Raw genomic sequence first — 21,387 nt, 5'->3', positions numbered from 1 at the left:
CAACAGACACCTCGTTACCCTGCCACATCCTTCCTCTGCCAGGCCTTCATCCTCAGCTCCGTGGTGTCAGTGATGTGTTTCTGTTGGCACCAACTTGGCTGTGCATGGCACGGGAGGGGTGTCAGGGTATGAGCTTGGGGAGAAGACAGGCAACCAGGATTGCTGCTACCCATTTGCTGAGGATTGATATCTTGGTTTTCCCTCTTCCAAATCAGAACTCAGAATTGTGCTCAATAACGTTGAGTTCCAAAAAAAGGACCACGACTTGGTGTTTTCAAGGTTTCGTCAAACTCAGACTGGTTAGGTTATTCCCTGAGATCTTATTCCCACTCTATTTTCCTGGGATACTGGAGTAGTTTAATACATACAGACCAGTGATCACTGTGTTCTGTTACTCTTCCGTGCAAAGCAAATGCAAACTGGCTAAGTGATTATTATCCCCAGTAATTTTTCTTGTGACTGACATGTTTGGAAGAACATGCCAGTGGAAGTGAAAATGCTTGTTGCTTGTTTTCCCCATCATGTATTGAAATGAGCAGTTTCACTTCAAATCGACTTCTAGAATGAAACTCAGTGTTTCATTCTTTTTTTAATGTAGACTTCCTTTCCATTTGCTTAATGTTCAAACTTAACAAACGTCCTACTTCCATCATGGTTTAAAAATTTGTGTGAGAAACCCTTTTTTTTTCTGGCCAGACATTTCAATTTAATTGGTTTTAGAGGAAATTTCACAGGGAAAAAAAAAAAAAGGCCTTCTACTTCTGTCAGTATGGATTTGTTTTTCTGAGTGAAACACCTCTGGGTTATAGCAGTCATTGGATCCTTTCCTGGTGATGGCATTTTGCTCCTCATACTTATTCACGGAGAATATTGACAATTTATGTTCTTTGTGTTGACAAATCCATTCAAGATAAGAAGGAAAAGGGAAATTAAATATCGCTGTTTAATTTGAACTCCTTGGAGCTCACACCTCACTGCTCGTGTTGCTGTCCCTCAGCTTTACCTGCCTTTTTCAAGGAGGGTTTGAAGAACAGAGAGGCCACCGATGGCGGAGCCGCCACACTGCGCTGTGAGCTGAGCAAGGTTGGAGTCCCAGTGGAGTGGAAAAAAGGAAATAAGATGCTCAAATCCAGTGATAAGTATAGAATGAGACAAGAAGGAACCTCTGCAGAGCTGCTGATCCGAGACCTGGAGGTAGAGGATACCGGAGAATACACTTGTGTGTGTGGAGATCAGAAGACCTCAGCTGTCTTGACAGTGCATGGTAAAAAACACCTGTTCTCCTTTATTATAGCTGCATCTCAGAGATACACTTTTTCTCTGGGAGGTCTCCTCACTGGTTTTGATGTTGTGATTCTGCAGCCTTTTCGTGGTTTAGAATGTCTTGTGTTGGAAGGGTCCTCAAAGACCAGCTCGTCCCACCTGGTTTGCTGGTATTTCATCCTGTCTCCCAGTGTCAGGGTGAAACAGATCACCTAATGGCAGCATGGGCTTGTGATGGTTTCATTCCCTAGAGCCTTCTGAATGCTTTCAGGATGCAAAGAGCAGTTGGTAGGCTCCAAAACGTGTAGGCCTCTAGCTACAAGCTTGTTCTCAGAAGATTTGTCCTCTGTATCTCTCTGATGTTCTCTGGATGCCATTGCTAAACTTAAAGGAAAGTTCATTAAGAATGCTGAGCTCAGCTAGCAAGAGGTTTTTTCAATATGGGAGCGAATGACTCTTTTGCAGCACTGTGATGTATTGTACCAATGAAACTACTTCAAAAAAACCCAAAACCAACAACCCAGCAACAAACCATTACTCTGAAGGTCCTGATTTGGGAGAAGTGAGCCAAAATTTGTTCCTGCCTCTGCTGTGGCAATTAGTGAAAAACTTTGGATGCCCTTCCAACAGTTCACAACAGTTCCAGTAGATTAAAGGAACATTTGATTTGAGGTGCATCTGAAGGGTGAGATGATTTTAAGAGCAAGAGCAAAACTGGAGACAAACATCTCTCTGATTTCTCTGCATGCTTTTATTTCCTTTTATTTCTTCCAGTTAAAAGTATTTGTGTCCTTTCCTTCCTCTGGGCTGGTACTTCCTTGTGCAATTGGTGACACCACACAAGGCAACTTGCAGAAAACCGTGGCCTAATGGTGCACAGGACCTTCTATACCCATAGTATCACTGAAGTTAAAAAAGATCTCTAGGATATCCAGTGTCGAACCCCCACCCATCCCCATCATGCCCACTAAAACGTCCCTCAGTGCCACATTTACACATTTCAAGGTCCCGTTCATGGTTTGATGTACTCTGTTTATGTTACATCCCTTAGCTTTGCCTGTGCTTTTCAAAAAAGAACTCGTCAACGTGGAAGCCACAGAAAGTGGGACAGCAGTTCTGCAGTGTGAACTGACTAAATCCACTCCGGTGGAGTGGAGGAAAGGACAGGAGTTGCTCAAGCCCAGTGATAAGTACAAATTGAGGTTGAAGGATACCATTGCTGAGCTGACAATCCAAAGCCTGGAGGAACAAGATGCTGGAGATTACACGTGTGTGTGTGGAGACAAGACAACTACAGCATCTCTGACAGTGCACGGTAAAATACGTACATTTGGTAGGGAATTTCTGCACTGCCGTCTGTGCTTTCATGCAGGATCACAAATTGGCATCGATTCCATCTATTACTTTAGATTTTTATGGTAAATGTGTCTACCACATTCTTTTACTGGAAGTCCTTCGCTTGGGAATGATACGTAGCATCTTACAGCCTTTTCTGTTCCTGTTCTTTCACATTAATGCAGTTTGGAAACAGATACTGAAGATCTTGATGAAGTAGTAAATATCATTTTTCGTTAATGAATTTCTAGGGGTATCATTTACCACTGACTTTTCACCTCTTTTTCTTAGATATAATTGGAAAGTGCTCTGTTAGGTTAACAGTTGAGAAAGACAGGTGAGAATTATGCATTGCAGCGTGGAATTTTAAGTAATGGGGCTCCAGCTAATTGTTCATCTAATCTCAAGAGAGAGCTGTGCAAGTTCTTTTAAAGCCTGCCATCAACTTTCTGCTGCTTGCATCTTAAAATGCCTTTAAAATTTACATTCCAGTACTGAAATCACAGTTTTGCAATCCTGATTTCCCATTCATGCTGCAGTGAGTAAGGCAGAGATGCCCCTAAGGTTGTTTGTCTCTCATGAACTAAGTGTTAATGAAAACTTTTTGAGGTCGAGGGGTTTTGAGGCAACGGAGCAGTCAAGATACGGTATTTCCTCAATTTTAAAGTGCTCTCTCTTCACCTGTGATCTTCAGCCCTCCCTCCACATTTTAAAAAGGAGTTGAAGAACGTGGAAGCCACAGAAAATGGCACGGCCACTTTCTGCTGTGAGCTAAGCAAGCCTGCAGCTTCTGTGGAATGGAGGAAAGGAGACAGAGTCCTGGAGCCAAGTGACAAGGTCACCACCACATGCAAGGGCACAACTGCAGAGCTGGTGATCCGTGATTTAGATCTGGCAGATGCTGGAGATTACACATGCTGTTATGGAGAACAGAAAACCACAGCTGCTCTAAAAGTGAATGGTAAAAAAAAAAATCTTCTACCCAATAAAGTAGATGATTTCCAAACAGATTAAAAAAACAACAGCAACAACAACAAAAACCAGTATTATTGAAATTGCAGCCTCATTTCAGATGAATTTGGCTACATGTGGTTGAACTTGTGCATAAAGTCCCAAGGCGCTGGTGAATGCCAGGCGTAGGTCAGATGTTTATTGCAAAAATTTCAGTTATTCATCTTGGTTCCAACCCAGTTCTTTTTGATGTTCGTGTTCCCAAGTAGTTGCTAACAAAGGGAAATCAGATTTCCCTTCTGATTGTAAAGATGTTACGGTCCCAAAACTGAGGTGATGAGTTTTGATAACCAGTGTGGTGTTAAACATTCTTTGAGAATAATTTCACAGTCTAAGGAAAGAGTAATTTCACTACCAGAACATAAAACTCATGGAAAAGTGAGGTTGATGCCTCAGACATAACTTAATGTATGAGCTTTTCCAGTAATATCAGAGTTATGATGGGTCTTATGTGGCTTAAATTGGCTTTATTTTCCATTGTGGTAGGCAGTGCCCAAAGTGAGGCAGGATTCAGTCTTGCAGAATCTTAGGAAATATCTGGTGTGGTTCTCCATTTCATGCCACCTACCATGCCATAAAAAAACTCTGCCTTACGAACAAGACTTTCCAAAGTCAATACCAGATGATTCTCAGAGTGATTATCAATGCTACCTGGATTAGGGAAGGCTTTGCTTGTCATATACGTGGTCCACAGACCACAAACAAGTGGTAACTTAATGACTCTCCTATATGAACTATATGACATTGTCATATATTCTCCTCATTTTGAACTCCTCAGCCTTGCCTGCACATTTCAAGGAAGAGATGAAGAACGTGGAAGCCACAGAAGGTGGAACAGCCACGCTGCAGTGCGAGCTCTCTAGGGCCGTCCCCGTGGAGTGGAAAAAGAAGCACAAAGTGCTCAAATCGAGTGAAAAATATTCTATGAGGCAGGAAGGTTCCTCAGCACAACTCCTGATCCATGCTTTGGAAGTCAAGGATGCCGGGGAGTATACCTGTGTGTGCGGGGACAAGAAGACTACTGCAGTGCTGACAGTGCACGGTAAAAGAAAAAACACCAATAACAACACGTTATTTTTATCCAGTTCAAGCTAGAATTCTAGTTCTGTTGATTACATTAATGTTGTTCCCAAGTTTCCTCTCCCTTCTCCCATTGGCTCATGACTGTATTGCTTTGTACCACACTGATTCCACACGCTTACGTTTCACACCTCTGACTTGGGCATGTGCTGTCTGGAAAAGAGCAAACTTAGATTTCAAGTCAGGTTAGGATGTGACAGATTGGTATGAATACTACAGACAAAACTTGATCTCAGTGCAACTTTTTAGTATAACTTTGATCAAAGATTGTGTAGATTTGTATTCTGGTATTGCAGAATACTCAGCATTGTGGAGTGTGAGACTTCTTCATAGTCCTCAGTGAAATACTTCTTCAAACTTTCTTTGGAATAGAGGAGAACACGATTTCCACTGTTAATGCAGGACAGGAGGAAGTAGTTTCAGCCATCTTTCTCACACGGGAAGCCAGCGAGCTGATATCTTTGCTTTGCCATTTTGATGTTTATGTACAGCACAAAGATAGGTTCCATCTTGAACCTCCAATTTAACTGTGGGAAATGGAATTGGAAAGGGCCTCTACAGTCATGTAGTCCCAATTCCTCATCCCTGCATAACCTACACTTAAAAACCTCTGATGGTGAAGAATCTGCAGTTCCCCTGGATACCCAACCCACTGCCTGTCTGTCTTTACTGCTGGAAAGTTCTTCCTAAGGCCAACAGAAACCTTTCTTAAGATAACTAAGATCCTTTCTTCTTGTTCCATACACTGGGGAGAGGAAGAAATCTTGTCTGTAAAACTGCTTCACAGACTTGAGGACTTCTATCATGTTTCCATCTCTAGTCTCTTTTCTGGATTAAGCAGCTTCATTTCTTTCACACTTCATATCTAGGTCATGTTTTGTAGACTTCAGCTCATCTCCATTGCTTTCTGGAATGCCTTCAGCTAATCCATGTCCTCCTAGAAGCACGGTAGCCAAAAATGGACCAAAGTGCTCCATGTGAGGCCTTCCAGGCTGGAGCAGAGTGGAAGTGTCTTGGTTCACATGTCATGTATCTTGCAATGACACTCCACCTTATACATCCTATCATGTTTATTGCTGTCTTTGTATCAGAATTGCATTTCTTGACGTGCGTTTGAACTGTGATCTCCCATAATCCCAAACCTCTCTCTGAATATCTGCTGCCTGTTATTTCTATTATTTCCTATCTTGTATTTGTGTGGTTGATTGCTTGCAAATGTATTTTGCACTTGCTCTTACCGGAGTGCAGCCTATTTTTTCTTACCTCTGTTTCATCAAGATCCTAATCCAGTTCACAAAGTGCTTTCAGTTTTCAGTTTCTCTCCCAGCTTGAGTTCCCCTACAAAGTTAGTAAGACTAATCTATATTGCTGGCTTCAGAGTTTCTGTTTTCTCTTATCTATCATTAAATATTATTAAAAAAAAAAGGAATTTGAACACTTCATTTTTCTATACGCCACCAACTATCAACATAGATTCCTGACAGAGGTAGGCCAACCCCTTCTTTGTTGTTTTCCTTCCTTCTGATCAGCTTACTGAATGTCATTACGTAATTTCTTTCCCTTCTAGTTCAAGCTGGCCAGATTTTCTTGAATTTACGTACTAATATTCTGACACAATGAAGAGCCACAGGTTGAACTGTGAGCAGAGGTCATCACCCGGCTGCTGGGTACAACTGCACGGAGCACACAGCTGTGTCTGGAGACATTTGATGTCAAAGCCTCATTGTGGATTGGTTTCCAGCTCTTCTTTCTGGTTGGTCTCTTTGCCTATGAAGTTCCCGAGTCCAGAATGTGGGAACTGCCCCGACCTTGCTGAGATGCACAGAGAACCTGACCTTTCTGACTTTGCCTCTCTATTCTCTAGTATTTCTTTCACGCTGATCTAAGATCATTATGGTCCTTCTCAACCCAGGGCATTCTGTGATTCAATGATTCTATGTTTTATGGCTCTCTGAATTTCAGGGCAATGAGGAACATTTACTTAGGCAGACTATTCCTGACAGTCCTTGTAGCAGGATAGTCTGCGTAATTATGCCCTTAATAGAGCTTCTTTGAGAAGCTTTCTGCTGTCTTAAATCTTGTAATTAAGATTGCTTCTACTTGGTTGCATTTAACAATTGTAAAAGAATTGAAGCTTTCGTTGTTTCCCACATATTTTACTTTTCACCTTGCCTGACCTAAGACCCACGAGCTCCTCTGCTTCATAATGGGTAGCTGCCCAGTTATTCTCCACATCTGTATTCTCATATATTTATTTCTTGCTGGCCAAAGTCAGGGCTCGGAGATCTTCCTCTTCAACTCTTTCATACATATTCTACAACCAAAAGAGGTCTCCACTTCATTCCAAAGACTTAGCAGACACTGTCTCATCCTACTGCTCCCAAGGCATCTGCATTGCCACCCAGTGTTACGCTCAGTTATTCTATGAGTTGTTCCAAATGGTGTTTGTTAGGACACTCCTGAACCCCCTGATATGATAGTCTTATAAGAGTGGATACATTGGACCAATGGAGACATTGGACTTCTTTCTCCTTTCTGTTATTACACAGGCACTTTCAACATGCCTGCCTATTTTACCCATCAGCCTTTTGCATTCATTCTAACTCTTGAGCTAGGCATCTTTAATGCATAAATCTTTTCTTGAACTTCTTTTTTTCCTGATGACAGTGTAGCCTTCTGTACCAATTTTTCCAGGCTGAAGTACAGTGAGGAAGTTATAGTTTTGGCCATGTGTGAAGTCTTTCTATTCCTGCTGTTTGTGTCATTAACGAGGCATGGATAGATAGTGGTGAACATCACGTTAATCTTTTAGGTGGCCAAAAATTGCATGTCGTGAAAATGTTTGCTCTTTGTTTCTCAGCCCTTCCTGCTCTCTTCAAAGAAGAGTTAAGAGACGAGGAGGCCATGGAGGGTGACGTGGTCACTCTGCGCTGTGAGCTGACCAAGGCTGCACCAGTGGAATGGAAAAAGGGGCACGCAGTGCTCAAGTCTAGTGAGAAATACAAAATGAGGCAGAAGGATGCCACGGCAGAACTGGTGATCCATAACCTAGATGAGAGTGATGCTGGTGATTACACCTGTGTGTGTGGGGATGAGCAGTCCACAGCTTCATTAGCAGTGCACGGTAATCACGTTTTTCATCTAGATGACCTCATCATCAAGCTCATGGTTTTGATTCTTTTTGGTTGTTTTTTTTCCCCCATGTTTATTGTTGTCTCTGCATACTTTCCTCTGAGTTTGACGTTGCATATCATGGATGTAGTAATGAATTTGCATTTCTTTTATCTAAGGGGAAAATCTACACCCCTAATCCCTAATACAAAGTGACCTTAGGGCTTTATGAAATACGTAGATGTGAGAACAGACCCTAGGATGTCTCCCCACTCTTTCTCCAGCCTTTCCTTCCCCCAGCTCTACCTGTCACCCAGAGGCTGTTTGCAGCTCCGTTTAACCCTCTGTCCATTGCATCCTCAGCACTGCCTGCACACATCAAGGAAAGCCTGAAGGGCGAGGAAGTAACAGAAGGGCAAACGGCCACTCTGCGCTGTGAGCTGACCAAGGTTGCTCAGGTAGAGTGGAGAAAGGGAAGCACTTTGCTCCAAGCCAGTGACAAGTACAAAATGAGACAGGAGGGCACCGTCGTGAAGCTGCTCATCCACGACACCGAGCTGAAAGATGCTGGAGAATACACGTGTGTGTGTGGAGAGCAGGAGACAACAGCTGCCTTGATAGTGAATGGTAAAAAAACCCATAGCTACGTGTCTGTATCACTGTGCACTTTTTCACCTAGCTCATCGCTTTTTGTTGTGTGTTCACCTGCAGCTGGATTTAGATAAAACTGTAAGCTGCCTTCAAGCTCTGGTTGCACCTGGGCTACTTTCCTGCCTATGCCTATTTGTTTTTTCCTGTGCCTTAGGATTGCAAGGAAATTGCAACCCTTTCTCCACTGAAATGTCCTCTGTTTCTTTATGTCCTCATCCATCATCTCCTGTGTGACGTGTCATTTTTTATGTCCTCTGTCTATTTCACGACCTTCAGCCTTGCCTGCACTTTTCAAAGAGGAGCTGAAGAACCTGCAGGCCATGGAAAGCCAGACAGTTACTCTGCGCTGTGAGCTGACCAAGGCTTCACCTGTCTCATGGAAGAAAGGAAACAAAATCCTCAGAGCAAGTGAAAAATACATCATGCGGCAGGATGACGTCCTTGCAGAGCTGGAAATCCGTGAGCTAGATCTGCAGGATGCAGGAGATTATACCTGTGTGTGTGGAGACCAACACACCACTGCCTCTCTGACAGTGAATGGTAAAATCACTTTGCAGATGGCTGCCCACTCTCTGGTTCTCTGCAGCGTCCTGCTGCGGTGTGAAACGTTCATCTATCAGCTTTTGGATTTTCCCTAGGAATTAATTTGTGTTCAGAAAAGGATAATGTTATGTTCTGGCCTTTTTTTTTTTTTTTTTTTTTTGGTTGATTTTCCTGAAAAGGGAGCCAAAGAAATAGGTGTTTTTGTCATGCAGACAAATGACTGCTTTATAAATTTAGGTGTATACTGCCAGTGAGTTTGGAGGGCGTCGCAGGATGTACTGGGGCATGGCAGGGTGCATCAGGGCATGGCGTGAGATATTGGGGCATTTTGAGGGCTCAGAACCCCATTTTGAGGGCTTGTGGCCCTATTTTGATGGATTGTGGCTCCATTTTGAGAACTCAGCCCAACTGCCAGGAGTTGGACTCTGATCCTCATGGGTCCCTTCCAGCTTGGGATATTCTATGAAACGCTCATGTTAGGCTGAGATGTTTTGCAGGGCAACCCTGTGATACATTCTCTAAGTTGCATCTTGCATCCATCCAGCTTGTAGTACTTTGACCTTTCAGCTCAGCACTTCTTACTGTCATTGGTGGATCTCATTTTCCACATCATCATAGTGGAAACCTCAACATCTGGATTTTCTCACTTGGGCTGTACTTTAACTTAAATTGATAGTGATGCCAGTCAGGAGTGCAAAGGTCTTAGTTTAAATGCATTGTCTGTTGGCTTTCCATTCCCAGCCCTGCCAGCGGTTTTCAAGGAAGAGCTGAAAAATGAAGAAGTCATGGAAGGAGCATCAGTCTCTCTGCGTTGTGAATTAAGCAAAGCAGCTCCAGTGCAGTGGAAAATAGGGTCCAAAGTGCTCAAAACGAGTGAAAAATATCAAATGAGCCAGCGTGGCACCACTGCAGAGTTGGTCATTCGTGACCTAGATGTAACAGATGCTGGAGATTACACTTGTGTTTGTGGTGACCAGAAGACAACAGCAACCTTAACAGTTCATGGTAAAAAGTCTTTATTAAAATTAAAAGAGTTCTAGGTAGACATTACTCTGGATCAGAGGTTGTGGTCTAGGCTATCAAAAGAATGGGTTGGAAAGGGGAGGCATAAGGGGGAATAATCCCGAGCAGGATAAAGAAGTTAGGATTGGAATTCTGGTTTTCTAGTGACCATTTGTCTGCATTGTCCTTCAGCTCTGCCACCACTCTTTAAGGAAGAGCTAAAGAATGAGGAAGCAGAAGAAGGCAGAGATGTCAGCCTGCACTGCGAGCTCACCAAGGCCGCTCCGGTGGAGTGGCAGAAGGACCAGAGGGTTCTCAAAGAGAGTGGGAAATACCAGATGAGGCAGGAGGGGCCCAAGGCAGAGCTGGTGATTCGTGAGGTGGCTGAGGATGATGCAGGAATCTACAGCTGTGTGTGTGGAGAGCACCGGACTACTGCTGTCTTAACAGTACAGGGTAAAACTGATCTGACCTCTCTCCTAACTAGAGATGCCTTTCCTCTGCTAGCGGGTGTTCACTTCCCCACGTCTGTTTGCTCAGCCTTATTAACTGCTCTTTCTGTTTGTTTGAAACAGTATTTCCTGTCTTTGAAACACTGCACTATATTCTTCTCCATCCTTCTATTTTTTCCTTTCCTCAAACACAAACCTGCTGTCCTCTCATCTTTCCCTTCTGACTCTCCTTTCATAGCACATAAATCCACTGCTCTTTTATCTTTCCTTTGCTGCCCTTCCTTCCTTCCTAAAGCACAATTCTGCTTGTTCTTTGCTTCTTCCTTCTGGCATTCTCGACCTGTGCCATTTGAATGTAGGCTACAGTAAGCCATATTCTGAACGTGGCCATGTTGTTTCTACTGTGTTGAGTGATGTTTATGTTGCTCTTTGTGCCCATAGCTACAATCCTACTGCAAAAAGATTGGCTTGCCCTGGAAGTCCAATCTCCTAGGCAGGAAAGGATGAATTCTTCCTCTGGTTTTATTGCATCTCTAGGTGCAAGAACCAGTTGCTGTGCAACCAAAACGGATGTTTCAGCTTAACACTGCTGCAGTTGAGAAATGTGCCAAATCAAAGCTTCTAGCCTTGGGTATTTTAATTAGCTCCACCACCTTGAGTGAGCCGTGAAGTCTGAGATATCCAACCTTGTGAAATGCATGGAATATCCTGTCATCTCACCTAGTTAAAGGGACATATGTGAGGTTCATCACATTTATTTTGAGGACTTGCATTGGGTTCTAGAATTAAGCAAGCAGGGAAAGTGTGTTCTGAGAAGGGAATACAGGCTTGTGATTCAGCATCTGGACATTTTCTCTGGGGTCATGAGGCATCTGTGAGCCCCGGCTGTGTCTTTTCAAAGACACCTCAAGGAACAAGGAGTGATGTTGAGGAAGGAGTTGTGCCAACACTCGGAGCCCAACAGGGCTGCACTATAACTAGGAAAAGATGGTCTTTGTGGAAGATGTTATTACATGCATGAACTAGGGAGCTCAAAGGTGCTGCTCTTGGTTCTTCTTATAAGGAAACTGAGAGAAAGCAGGGATACATCTCTTGGCTACAGTGCAATTATGCTAGTAGGAAGCCAACATAAACCCCAAAGAATTAAATGCGTGTATTCCCACTAGGATGTCTGTGTTTCTCTTTCCTCTCTTTGCTGCTAATGCTCTGCCCTTCCGTAACCTTCACAATCGTACCCCATCACTTCCCACTCCCACCCACTGCAGGAGATAGCCTCAGTTTGTAATACATTTTACCTGCGTCCTTCAGCTGTGCCTCCATTTTTCCAAGAAGAGATGAGCTGCGAGGAAGCAGTAGAAGGTGGAATGGCCACTTTGCACTGTCAGATCAGCAAGGCTTCTGCCCCTGTTCAGTGGAAGAAGGGCCATCGCATCCTCACCCCAGGCAGCAAGTACAGCATGAGCCAGGAAGGCTGTGTTGTGGAGCTGGTAGTTCACAATTTAGACTTGAATGACACTGGAGATTATACCTGTGTTTGTGGGAACAAGACCACCACGGCTGCCTTAACAGTGCATGGTAAATAATCCTTGGGACTGAGGTTCTCCACTCCTTAACCTGCTCATGTCTCTATTCTTGTAGTCTCCTGCTTGCTTGGGCTTTTTTTTTTCCATTGGGGGTAGCTTATATGCTTCTTCCTACTCTTAGATATGGGAAGAACAGTGCTTGTTAGTATCTATCCTCCTCAACTCTGCTGGTTCTCTCACTTTCCTTGCACTGATGCAGTGTCCAAGGGAGATGTTTCCATTGCGTTCCACTGACCTGTACCATGAATCCTTTCCTACTGGACTTCAACTAGCTGATTTTATAACGAGTATTCAGCCTCTATATGGTAATTCTTTTACTCTTCAGCACTGCCTCCAGAATTCAAGACTGACCTGAAGGACCTAGAAGCTGTAGAGCGTGGGACAGTTACTCTGCAGTGTGAGCTGACCAAAGCTGCTGCGGTGGAGTGGAAGAAAGGGCAGGAGGCGCTCAAAGCAAGCAAAAAGTACAAAATGAGACAAGATGGTGCTGTTGCAAAGCTGATTATCCATGAGCTGGATGAGGAGGATGCTGGAGATTATACGTGTGTGTGTGGAGATCAGCAGACAACGGCCACTTTGACAGTCAATGGTAAAACAAACAAACAAGCTGTATTTTGTATTTTCCTTGTTTCATTGTCACTTACAGAGAAGACATGGCTGTGACTCATAAGGACAGTGCGTGGAATAGCATGGCCTTTACAGCCTGATAGAGTGATCAGGTAGAAAATGGGATATGTGATGCAGAATGAAATGCAGTCTCAGTCTCTTACTGTCAGGGTAATTGTAATCTCTCCTGCAAGTGTTCTGCCCTGAGAGGGGATCCGAATGCTTACAAACCTTGCTGATCTCTGGCATATCTCTTCAGCAGTGGGAGAAATATTCTGCTATTTTTCAGTCTTAGATTGGATGAAGATAGAATAACCTTTGTGGCAAGTGTAACTTCTTGAATCTGATTTATTCTTGTCCTGCAGGTCTTCCTATTATCTCTCTGTGGGGAAACAGCTCTGTACTTTGAATCGAGAGCATTGAGATTTAGAGCTATCTGCAAATAAGCTCTCTTGGCATTTCCATTTTCTTCCTGCTTTCTCTTTCCCAAACCCCAGCTGCAGCATGTTGCAATCTGTATTTCTATTTTATAGCCCTACCAGCACTTTTCAAACAAGAGCTTCAGAATACTGAGGCAGAAGAAGGTGGGTCAGTGACCCTGAAGTGTGAGCTTACCAAACCCAAGGCTCCAGTAGAGTGGAGGAAAGGAGATGTTACTCTCTACCCTGGCTTGAAATACGAGATGAAGCAGCAGGGCTCCTCTGCAGAATTGGTCATTTATGACTTAGGATTGGATGATTCAGGAAAGTACACCTGCGACTCCGGACATCAGCAGACAACAGCTGCAGTAACTGTACATGGTAGGCAGAGTACTGACCCTTGGCTCAATAGAGATGAAGTGAAAGGAGCACCTTTTAGTATCTCTACAGATCTTGATTCGTTTCACTCTCTGCCAGTATATGTTTTCTCCCTCAGTCTGAAACGTGGTCAGGACAAAGAGGTTCTGCTTGCAGCATCTGGAGTGGTTAATCAGCATCAAAGCAATTTAATGTTGTCATGATGTCAAAGTGTGATGAGCTCTCCTGCCCTATGAGCACAGAACGTTTGGCTGCATATGGTAGTTCAGGAAATGGATAACCCGAAATAAATTAGGCAGATTGATTGTTTGGGATTGCTGACTGCTTCATTAGGCATGAGAGATGCATAATTGAGTGTAATGCCTGATTGGGATGATTACAAATACAACAGCTGGTAGATGAAGGTTTTCTGTAATACATAACTGTACTGTGTTATTACTGGAGACTTTCTGGATACAACCCTCAAGTGCAACCAATTGCATCCACACGTTTTCACCAGTCCTTTCTGCCATTGCCTGAATCTGTGTTTTCCACTCCATTTATCACTTCATTGCCAGCTCTTACCATACTGCTACTGCTCATGTTTTGAATGCTGTCTTGGTCTTCTAAACATTGGTGGAAGTATATAGGGCCATGCATGGGGAGGGAGGAATACTCTTAGCTCAATATTGCAAACTTCCAGGCTTTCTTTGAGGAACCAGGGTCCAAGTAGAGGGAGCATGTCCTGCTGTGTCCTGGTGGTCATTGGCTGAAGCACCCCTAGTTGGCACGGAGGGACTTTGATAGGAAAGTCTGACAACTTCAGATGGCACACCAGGCTGTGCTGGGATTTGCTCTGTCCTAACTCTTTCCTAACTTCACTGTCTGTCCTCAGCTCTTGGTTCATACAGTGCTTCAAGAAAGATGCTGCCAAGAAGGAGAATGGCAGCCCAAGGACTTTGGAATCATTAGAATTAGGCTGTTTCAGAAGCACAATGGTAGGTTTGGGTCGTTTCTGGACTGAACCACTCTTAAAACATTTTCCTCTCAAATTTTGCAGCACTGCCTGTCACATTTAAGCAAATCCTCCAAAATAAGGAATCAGAGGAAGGAAGTACAGCTACTTTCTGCTGCGAGCTGTCAAAACCCAATGCTGCAGTGGAATGGAGGAAAGGAGGAGTGGCGCTGCAGCCCGATGAGAAATACGAGATGAGGCAGAGGGAATGCCTGGTAGAGCTCTTAATACATAACCTCCAATTAGAAGATACAGGAGAATACAGCTGTGATACTGGGGATCAGGAAACAAAGGCATCTTTACATGTGAAAGGTACGTGGTGTGAGCTAGCTCAAAAAGCAGTAGATTTCATCTTACACAAACCAACAACTTGAATAGGATTACCTGCCTTTTTTCTTTATGAATATTTCCAAAGAAAATGGGCAAGGATGATACTTTCTTCTTCCAGTAGTGTGAGTCTTGATTTCTAAGAAGAAATACTTTCTGGCTCTACAGTGGAAGAGAAATAAAAGAAAGAGCAGTGTTTTAATGTAACGTGGGAACATTTCACGTGATATGTGTTTTAAGTATTTCAAAAAAGAATTCTTTTCATATCCTGGAAAGAGAATGACAACAACCTTCCTGCTCTGTTGAGGCTGTTCGCGGAGTTTTCAACTGTTTCACTCCTGAGATCTTTGTGACATCAACTGAAGGATGAATTCATTCAAATAATACAACACTGGGAAAGATTGGAGTCCAGGAACGAAGGAAGGAACCTTTGTTAGTGCTGATGGCTGCTTCTTGTGCAGAAATATCTGCTACACAACCAGGCTTGTTATAAAACATGGATCTTGCCTTGGAGCGTAGCACTGGCAGAGCGCAGTATCTTGTTCCCCGGGTGTCAATCTAGCCAGGACTTGTTTCTGGATTGAATAAAAGCTCCTGTTCTTTGTTGTTTTCATTTTCCTTTAGCCCTACCAGTTCTTTTCAAAAAGGAGCTCAAGGATGAGGAAGTTGAAGAAGGAGCAGCGGTGAAATTCCAGTGTGAGCTGACAAAGGATAACGCAACAGTGGAGTGGAGGAAGGGCACCATGGAGATCTTCCCATGCTCCAAATATGAAATGAAATTAAGTGGCTGCACAGCTGAGCTTGTGATCCATAATGCAGAACCAGAGGATGCTTCTGATTATACGTGTGACACAGGAGACCAGCAGAGCACAGCCATCCTCAGAGTGAATGGTTAGCATTGCACCAAGATGGCACAGAGGATGAAAGGGATTTGTGAAGCTGTGTAGATAACATTTTGTTATTCTCTGGTGCCTAATTCCCCCACGAAAAGTGAGATAAAGAGTAAAGGTCTATGAGGTGTCTAGTCATAAGCCAGAATACAGAAAAGTGGATCTTTTGGGACAGGTGGACAGAATGGCTATTTAAGTCCATGTAGTTCTTAACTTTTGGCATTCGTTGCTGGGTCGCTCAGCTCAGCAACTGGTTGTAAGCCATTCACAAAAAAAGCATCTTTAAAATGGACTGTTTTCAATTCGTCTACAGTCCTCCCATGAGGATCCTGAGAAGGGTACTTTTAGATAAAGCAGAGTAACGTCTGCACATGGTCAGCATTGGTGACATGGCTGTGGTTGCTTCTGATGTTTGGGTGGAACTTGTGGCTTTCATCTAAGCCACAGAGTTCCAGGCTATTTGTGCTGTGGGCTGAATCCCAATCTGGGAAGATGCTGCTGTCCCATGATGAGTGAAAGAGTGCTGCCTTTACATGCATCCTAATAGATCTTAGATAAAGGGACCGCAAGAACAGAGCTTTCACAACTGCTCACACATCCATGGGATGGATATTCTCTTCTTGTTTCCATCAGTGGTGAGCTGCTGTCTGGGCTGTTCCCATCTGTGAGCACATCATCTGGAAGGAAGTTCTGCTGCTCATGTAGAGTCTAGAAGTGATGGTAGAGAAATGAGAAGTGCTCAGATCTTAATAACTACTGTTAGAAGTCAAAGATTTATGCTAATTTTAACCAGAAAGTACCATGTTCTGTTCAGTCAAGATCTTTTTGTGTGGGAGTTTTCAATATTCAGAGCAGATCATAGAGGATATAATGAAAGATACTTGACTCCGTTGGGAACAAACACATTTGGGGAATCTTATCTCCCTGTCTGGATATACAAAACTTAGTTATCATGTGTCCACTGAAAGACTTGTTCTACAGCTTCAGACCTCAAGTGCCTTGTGCTGAGCTGCCCAGACCTGACATTCATACATCCAGGCTAACAGTTCATTGCACTCATTGCCTTTTTCACTTTGCAGCCATTAAGCCCCAGCTGAAGCAGCAGCTGAAGAATGAAGAAGTGGAGGTGGGAGGAACAGCTAAGCTGCGCTGTGAGATTTCTATAAGCAAAGCAGAAGTAGAGTGGAGGAAAGATGGAGTTGTGCTTCACTCAAGTTCCAAGTATGAAATGTGGCAGCAGGGCACCATCCGTGAGCTGCGTGTTCACCACCTGGAGCCCGGTGATGCTGGAGAATACTCCTGCAAGGCTGGAGATGAGACAACCTCTGCAAAGCTGACCGTGAAAGGCAAGAGATACTGGAGTGAAAGGGGGTTTTCACTTTAAGATGCTAAGATTTGGAAACATCCCTGCTACTGTTACGTTAAATGCACATAGGGCACAGGAAGGATCTTGTGAAGTAATATGAAATCTTGTTGTCTATGACTGAAGTGAGGCAAAGAATCCCTTGGTGGGCAGGCGAGGATAATGCAGCTGTAATTTTTGACTCGGGGCTTGAAATGTTTGCTTGGCATGTGAGTAAGCAGATGGTTCACCCCTAGCTTCCAGTCACAAGGCAGCACTACAGGCAGATCTTGCTTTCAGGTTTGATCACTGGTGTGGAACAGTCACCTCTAGCCACTCCACAGGCTCCTCACTGTTACAGATGCTCTGTACGCTGTGCCCAGCTGCACCATTTTTGATGCAGAGGATGACTTCAGTGGAGCAAATGTGTAATCTCTTTGCTCAGATGGAGACTGCTGTACTGCCCTTTAGTATGTGCACCAGATTGAGGGAGAAGTCCCTGCCTATTGCAAGCTGTCTGTGTGATCACTGCACAGATCTGCAGGTACCCAGCCGTCCTAGAAGGACTCGAGCAAAGAAAACACATCCTGTGCACTGATCCTGCTGTGTGTACTGTGCCACCCAGATACTCCAGCCCAGAGAAGAAGCAATCCTTTGCAAAAAGGCAGGAGAGGGGATCAGCATTTAGTGCTGTTCTGTGAAGATATCTACAGATGTAACAAATTTCAAAATCCTTTCAAATCTGGCATTCAGGCTTTTTTTTTCACCCAATTACAGTATCAAACATAATTAAAAAAAATAATCAGTACACAGCACGTCTCTGAGACAGAGCAAATGATAAAAGCACTAACTGAAAGATCACAGAATTGGAGGGGTTGGAGGGGACCTCAAAAGATCATTGAGTCCAACCCCCTGCTAAAGCAGATACCTTACAATAGGTCACACAGGTAGGTGTCCAGATGGCTCTTGAGTATCTCCATAGAAGGAGACTCCACAACATCTCTGGGCAACCTGTTCCACTGCTCTGTCACCTTACCATAAAGAAGTTCTTCTGCATGTTAGTACTGAACTTCCTATGTTCAAGTTTTAGGCCATTGCTCCTTTTCCTATTACTGTGCACCACCAAAAAGACCCTGGCCTTATCCATTCACCTCCCACTTCCCCATATTTACCAGATTTCCTCCCAGTTTTCTTTTCCCCAGGCTGAACAGACCCAGGTTACTCAGCCTTTCCTCACACAGGAGATGCTTCAGGTCCTTTATCATCTTTGCAGCCCTCTGCTGGACTCTTTCTGGGAGATCCCTGTCTTTTTTGAACAGGGGTGCCCAGAATTGGGCACAGTAGTTTAAATGTGGTCCCACTAGGGCAGAGTAGAGGTAGAGGATCATCTCCCTTGCCCTGCTGGCCATGCTCTTTTAGTGAAGCCTGGGATCCCATTGGCCTTCTTGGCCATAGGGGCACACTGCTGTCATCCACCAGGATCCCCAGGTCCTTCTCTGCAGAGCTCCTCCCCAGCACGTCATCCCCAACCTTTACTGATGCATGCAGTTATTCCTCCCCAGTTGCAATTCTCTACACTTGTTAAACCTCATCAGGTTCTTCCCTGCCCAACTCTTTAGGCTGGCCAGGTCAAATGGTAATGGTCATATAACTACATACACTGAAAGGAATCAAGTGACAGAGTTTGAAATGTAATTTGAGAGGCTTTGATATCTTCATCCTTGGAGGAAGTCAATAAAACTCAGCTGGATGCAGCACTGAGCAACATGCTGTAAGCTGGTCCTGTTCTGGGCAGTGGCTGGACCAGATTAGTGCCAGATGTCCTCTCCAACCTTTATTATTCTGTGAGGGGAAATGGCCTCATGTTGCACCAGGGCAGATTCATGTTGGATTTAGGAAAAAATTCTCTGAAGGAGTGAACAAGCACTGGCACTGGCTGCCCAGGGAAGTGATGGAGTCACCATCCCTAGAGGTGTTCCAGGACTGTGGAGATTTGGCATCTGGGGAAATGGTCAGTGGTGCATGGTGGGGGTGGGTTGATGGTTGGAATTGGTGATTTTAGAGGTCTTCTCCAACTTGAACGATTCTATGATCTGGTCCATGTTTTCCATTTTTTATGTTGACTGTTTGCAGAGCCTGATGTGACCATTGTGAGTCACCTAAAGGACATGGTGGTGTTTGAAGGGGATGATGTCACGTTTCAGTGCCAGGTGTCTCATGAGAATGCAAGGGATGTAGAATGGAAGCTACAGGATGTTGCTCTGCAGAATAATGAAATGAATGAGATCTCAGTGGAGAAAGGAAAGATCCACAAGCTGACACTGAGGAAGGTGACTGAGCAGGACATTGGCACCATCGCTTTCCGAGTGGGACCATACACGTCCACAGCAGAGCTCACAGTGAAAGGTAAAGCCCTCTGTGATGCAGTAAAGATCTGTGAGAACAGCTGACGTTTTGCTTTTGTGTGTACTAAGGAATTTAAGGCCGCTGTTTGCTTCTTGTTAACTCATGTTAGTCCTGTAGTGTGCTTGTGCTTCAGAGCACGTGGTGCACTATGGTGTTCTGGTATGCTGTCGTTGCTATAGATGGAAAGTGGAGAATCACCAGGATCCCGAAGCTCAGTGTTTGTGAGTGGGTTTCATCAGAAATCGATTCGCTTCTTTAATCCCTCCCAAAATATGGGTGTTTAAGTATTTGCTTAACTGTATGGCTGTCGTTTTCTAACAGCGGGGAAGCGAAATAAAGGTGACTGTTGACTCCTTCACTGTGTTTGCAATTTCAGTGCCACCTCCAGTCTTTAAGAAGAAATTACAGAACACGGAATTCCAGGAAGAGGAAACAGCCATCCTGCACTGCGAGCTCTCACAGCCTAATGTTGCTGTGGAGTGGAAGAAGGATGCCCAGGTGATTTCCCCAAGCACCAAATATGAAATCAGACAGGAGGGAACAATCCACACTTTAAAGATTTATCATTTAAAACCAGAAGACTCAGGCAAATACACCTGTGATAATGGGAACGAGCAAACGACAGCCACTTTAAATGTTAAAGGTAGGTTGGTTTGCTTTGTTTTATGTTTAAGATGAGAAGCTCCTCCCACATTCTTGGCCAAGCAGTAATGAGTGAGTGTTATCTACAATCTTGACTTCAAATTTACTGACACAAAGCAGATGAATCCTTTTTCTTTCAGAAGTTAAACTCCTCCTGTCCTTCTTCCACTATTCTAGACTCTAGGTTTCCTTTATGTTCACTCAAGAGACCAACCCTGGAACTAAATATAATGATACCATTTTGTTTCTCAGCCACCTTTATTTTTTGAGCTGTGGTCCCAGCTGGGCAAAGGGTGCCTAATCAAAGTGCTCAGTGTTACCTGGGCCCTCAATTCCAGCTGAAGAGCGAGGTACCTAAGGAAGTTCAGTGCCTACAGTCTAAAAAACAAGTTAAATGTGCCAATATATCCATTTAAAAGAATCTACCCTGCTATAAATACAGTCTTTTCCTGAGCTACAAGATCAGCTAAAATAAAGAGGAGCCAGGAAGTTCTTGTGAAGTGTCATCTTTTGAAATATCTCTTGAGGACGTATTGCCTGTGATGGGCATGTACCTGCCTGCTATCACACCAAATCCAGGATGCAGCAATGCCAGAGTATTGGTATTGCAAGCCCATCCTCTGACAGTGACCGTGCATCTGTGTTTCTGTGTATGGTCACAGCCATTCCAGCACTCTTTGAAAGGAAACTCCAAAACCAGGAAGCAGAGGAAGGTTCTACAGTCACCCTTCATGCTGAATTCTCCAAACTTGATGAACCAATGAGGTAAAAAAAAGGGTCAGTCTTGCTCCAGGCCAGCAACAAGTTTGAGATGAAGCAGATGGCTCTGCTGTAGAGCTACTTATCCATGATCTGCAGCTGAAGGATGCTGGAGGCTACACCTGTGATTCTGCAATGAGCAAACTGTGCCATCCTTGGTAGTGAAAGGTGAAACGAGCTTTCACTTCATCTTTTGGGAAGCTCTAGGGTAATTTAGGAATTCTGTATCTAAGATTTAGGAACACTGTTGCAGAGAGTTTGTTCCTTTTTTTTTTGTGATGAGGGTTTCTCATTCAACAGTGATGCAGCTGACAGACTAGATGTTAACAAAGCTTGTCTATGAAGACATTATTTCTGTTCTCCTTTCTCCTCTCTTGGTTCTTAAGAGTCGTTGGACTGCAGGAGTTAGCTGCACAATGGGATCCCCCTCCTGCAGATGCAACCGTACAAAAATCTGACTCAAGCCATTGCCTAATTGTCCTGTGGAATACATCATCCATTCCTATGCCATTTGCAAGCACCTTCATGCCTCTCTCTTCCTATATACATCACTCAGTTCCTATGAATTAACTGTGTTTTTTATGATCCCATTC

The 21,387-nt window shown here is 43.9% G+C and overlaps 1 protein-coding gene across 1 annotated transcript in view; it reads left to right on the top strand.

The window, feature by feature from the left end:
• Nucleotides 1–21,387, top strand: part of OBSCN (obscurin, cytoskeletal calmodulin and titin-interacting RhoGEF) — a 170,512-nt gene that overhangs the window by 73,912 nt on the left and 75,213 nt on the right. Inside the window, exons 43-59 of the mRNA XM_052695150.1 lie at nt 998–1,264; nt 2,315–2,578; nt 3,293–3,559; nt 4,388–4,651; nt 7,550–7,813; nt 8,164–8,427; nt 8,728–8,991; nt 9,736–9,999; nt 10,189–10,452; nt 11,757–12,023; nt 12,357–12,620; nt 13,171–13,437; nt 14,474–14,740; nt 15,380–15,646; nt 16,725–16,991; nt 19,121–19,393; nt 19,770–20,036. Of these exons, the coding sequence (XP_052551110.1) occupies nt 998–1,264; nt 2,315–2,578; nt 3,293–3,559; nt 4,388–4,651; nt 7,550–7,813; nt 8,164–8,427; nt 8,728–8,991; nt 9,736–9,999; nt 10,189–10,452; nt 11,757–12,023; nt 12,357–12,620; nt 13,171–13,437; nt 14,474–14,740; nt 15,380–15,646; nt 16,725–16,991; nt 19,121–19,393; nt 19,770–20,036 (4,521 nt within the window). The remainder of the gene's footprint in view (nt 1–997; nt 1,265–2,314; nt 2,579–3,292; nt 3,560–4,387; nt 4,652–7,549; nt 7,814–8,163; nt 8,428–8,727; nt 8,992–9,735; nt 10,000–10,188; nt 10,453–11,756; nt 12,024–12,356; nt 12,621–13,170; nt 13,438–14,473; nt 14,741–15,379; nt 15,647–16,724; nt 16,992–19,120; nt 19,394–19,769; nt 20,037–21,387) is intronic.

Source organism: Tympanuchus pallidicinctus, unplaced genomic scaffold (assembly GCF_026119805.1).
Source record: "Tympanuchus pallidicinctus isolate F22 unplaced genomic scaffold, pur_lepc_1.0 scaffold3, whole genome shotgun sequence".
NCBI lineage: Eukaryota > Metazoa > Chordata > Aves > Galliformes > Phasianidae > Tympanuchus > Tympanuchus pallidicinctus.
This window is presented reverse-complemented; position numbering and strand designations above follow the sequence as displayed.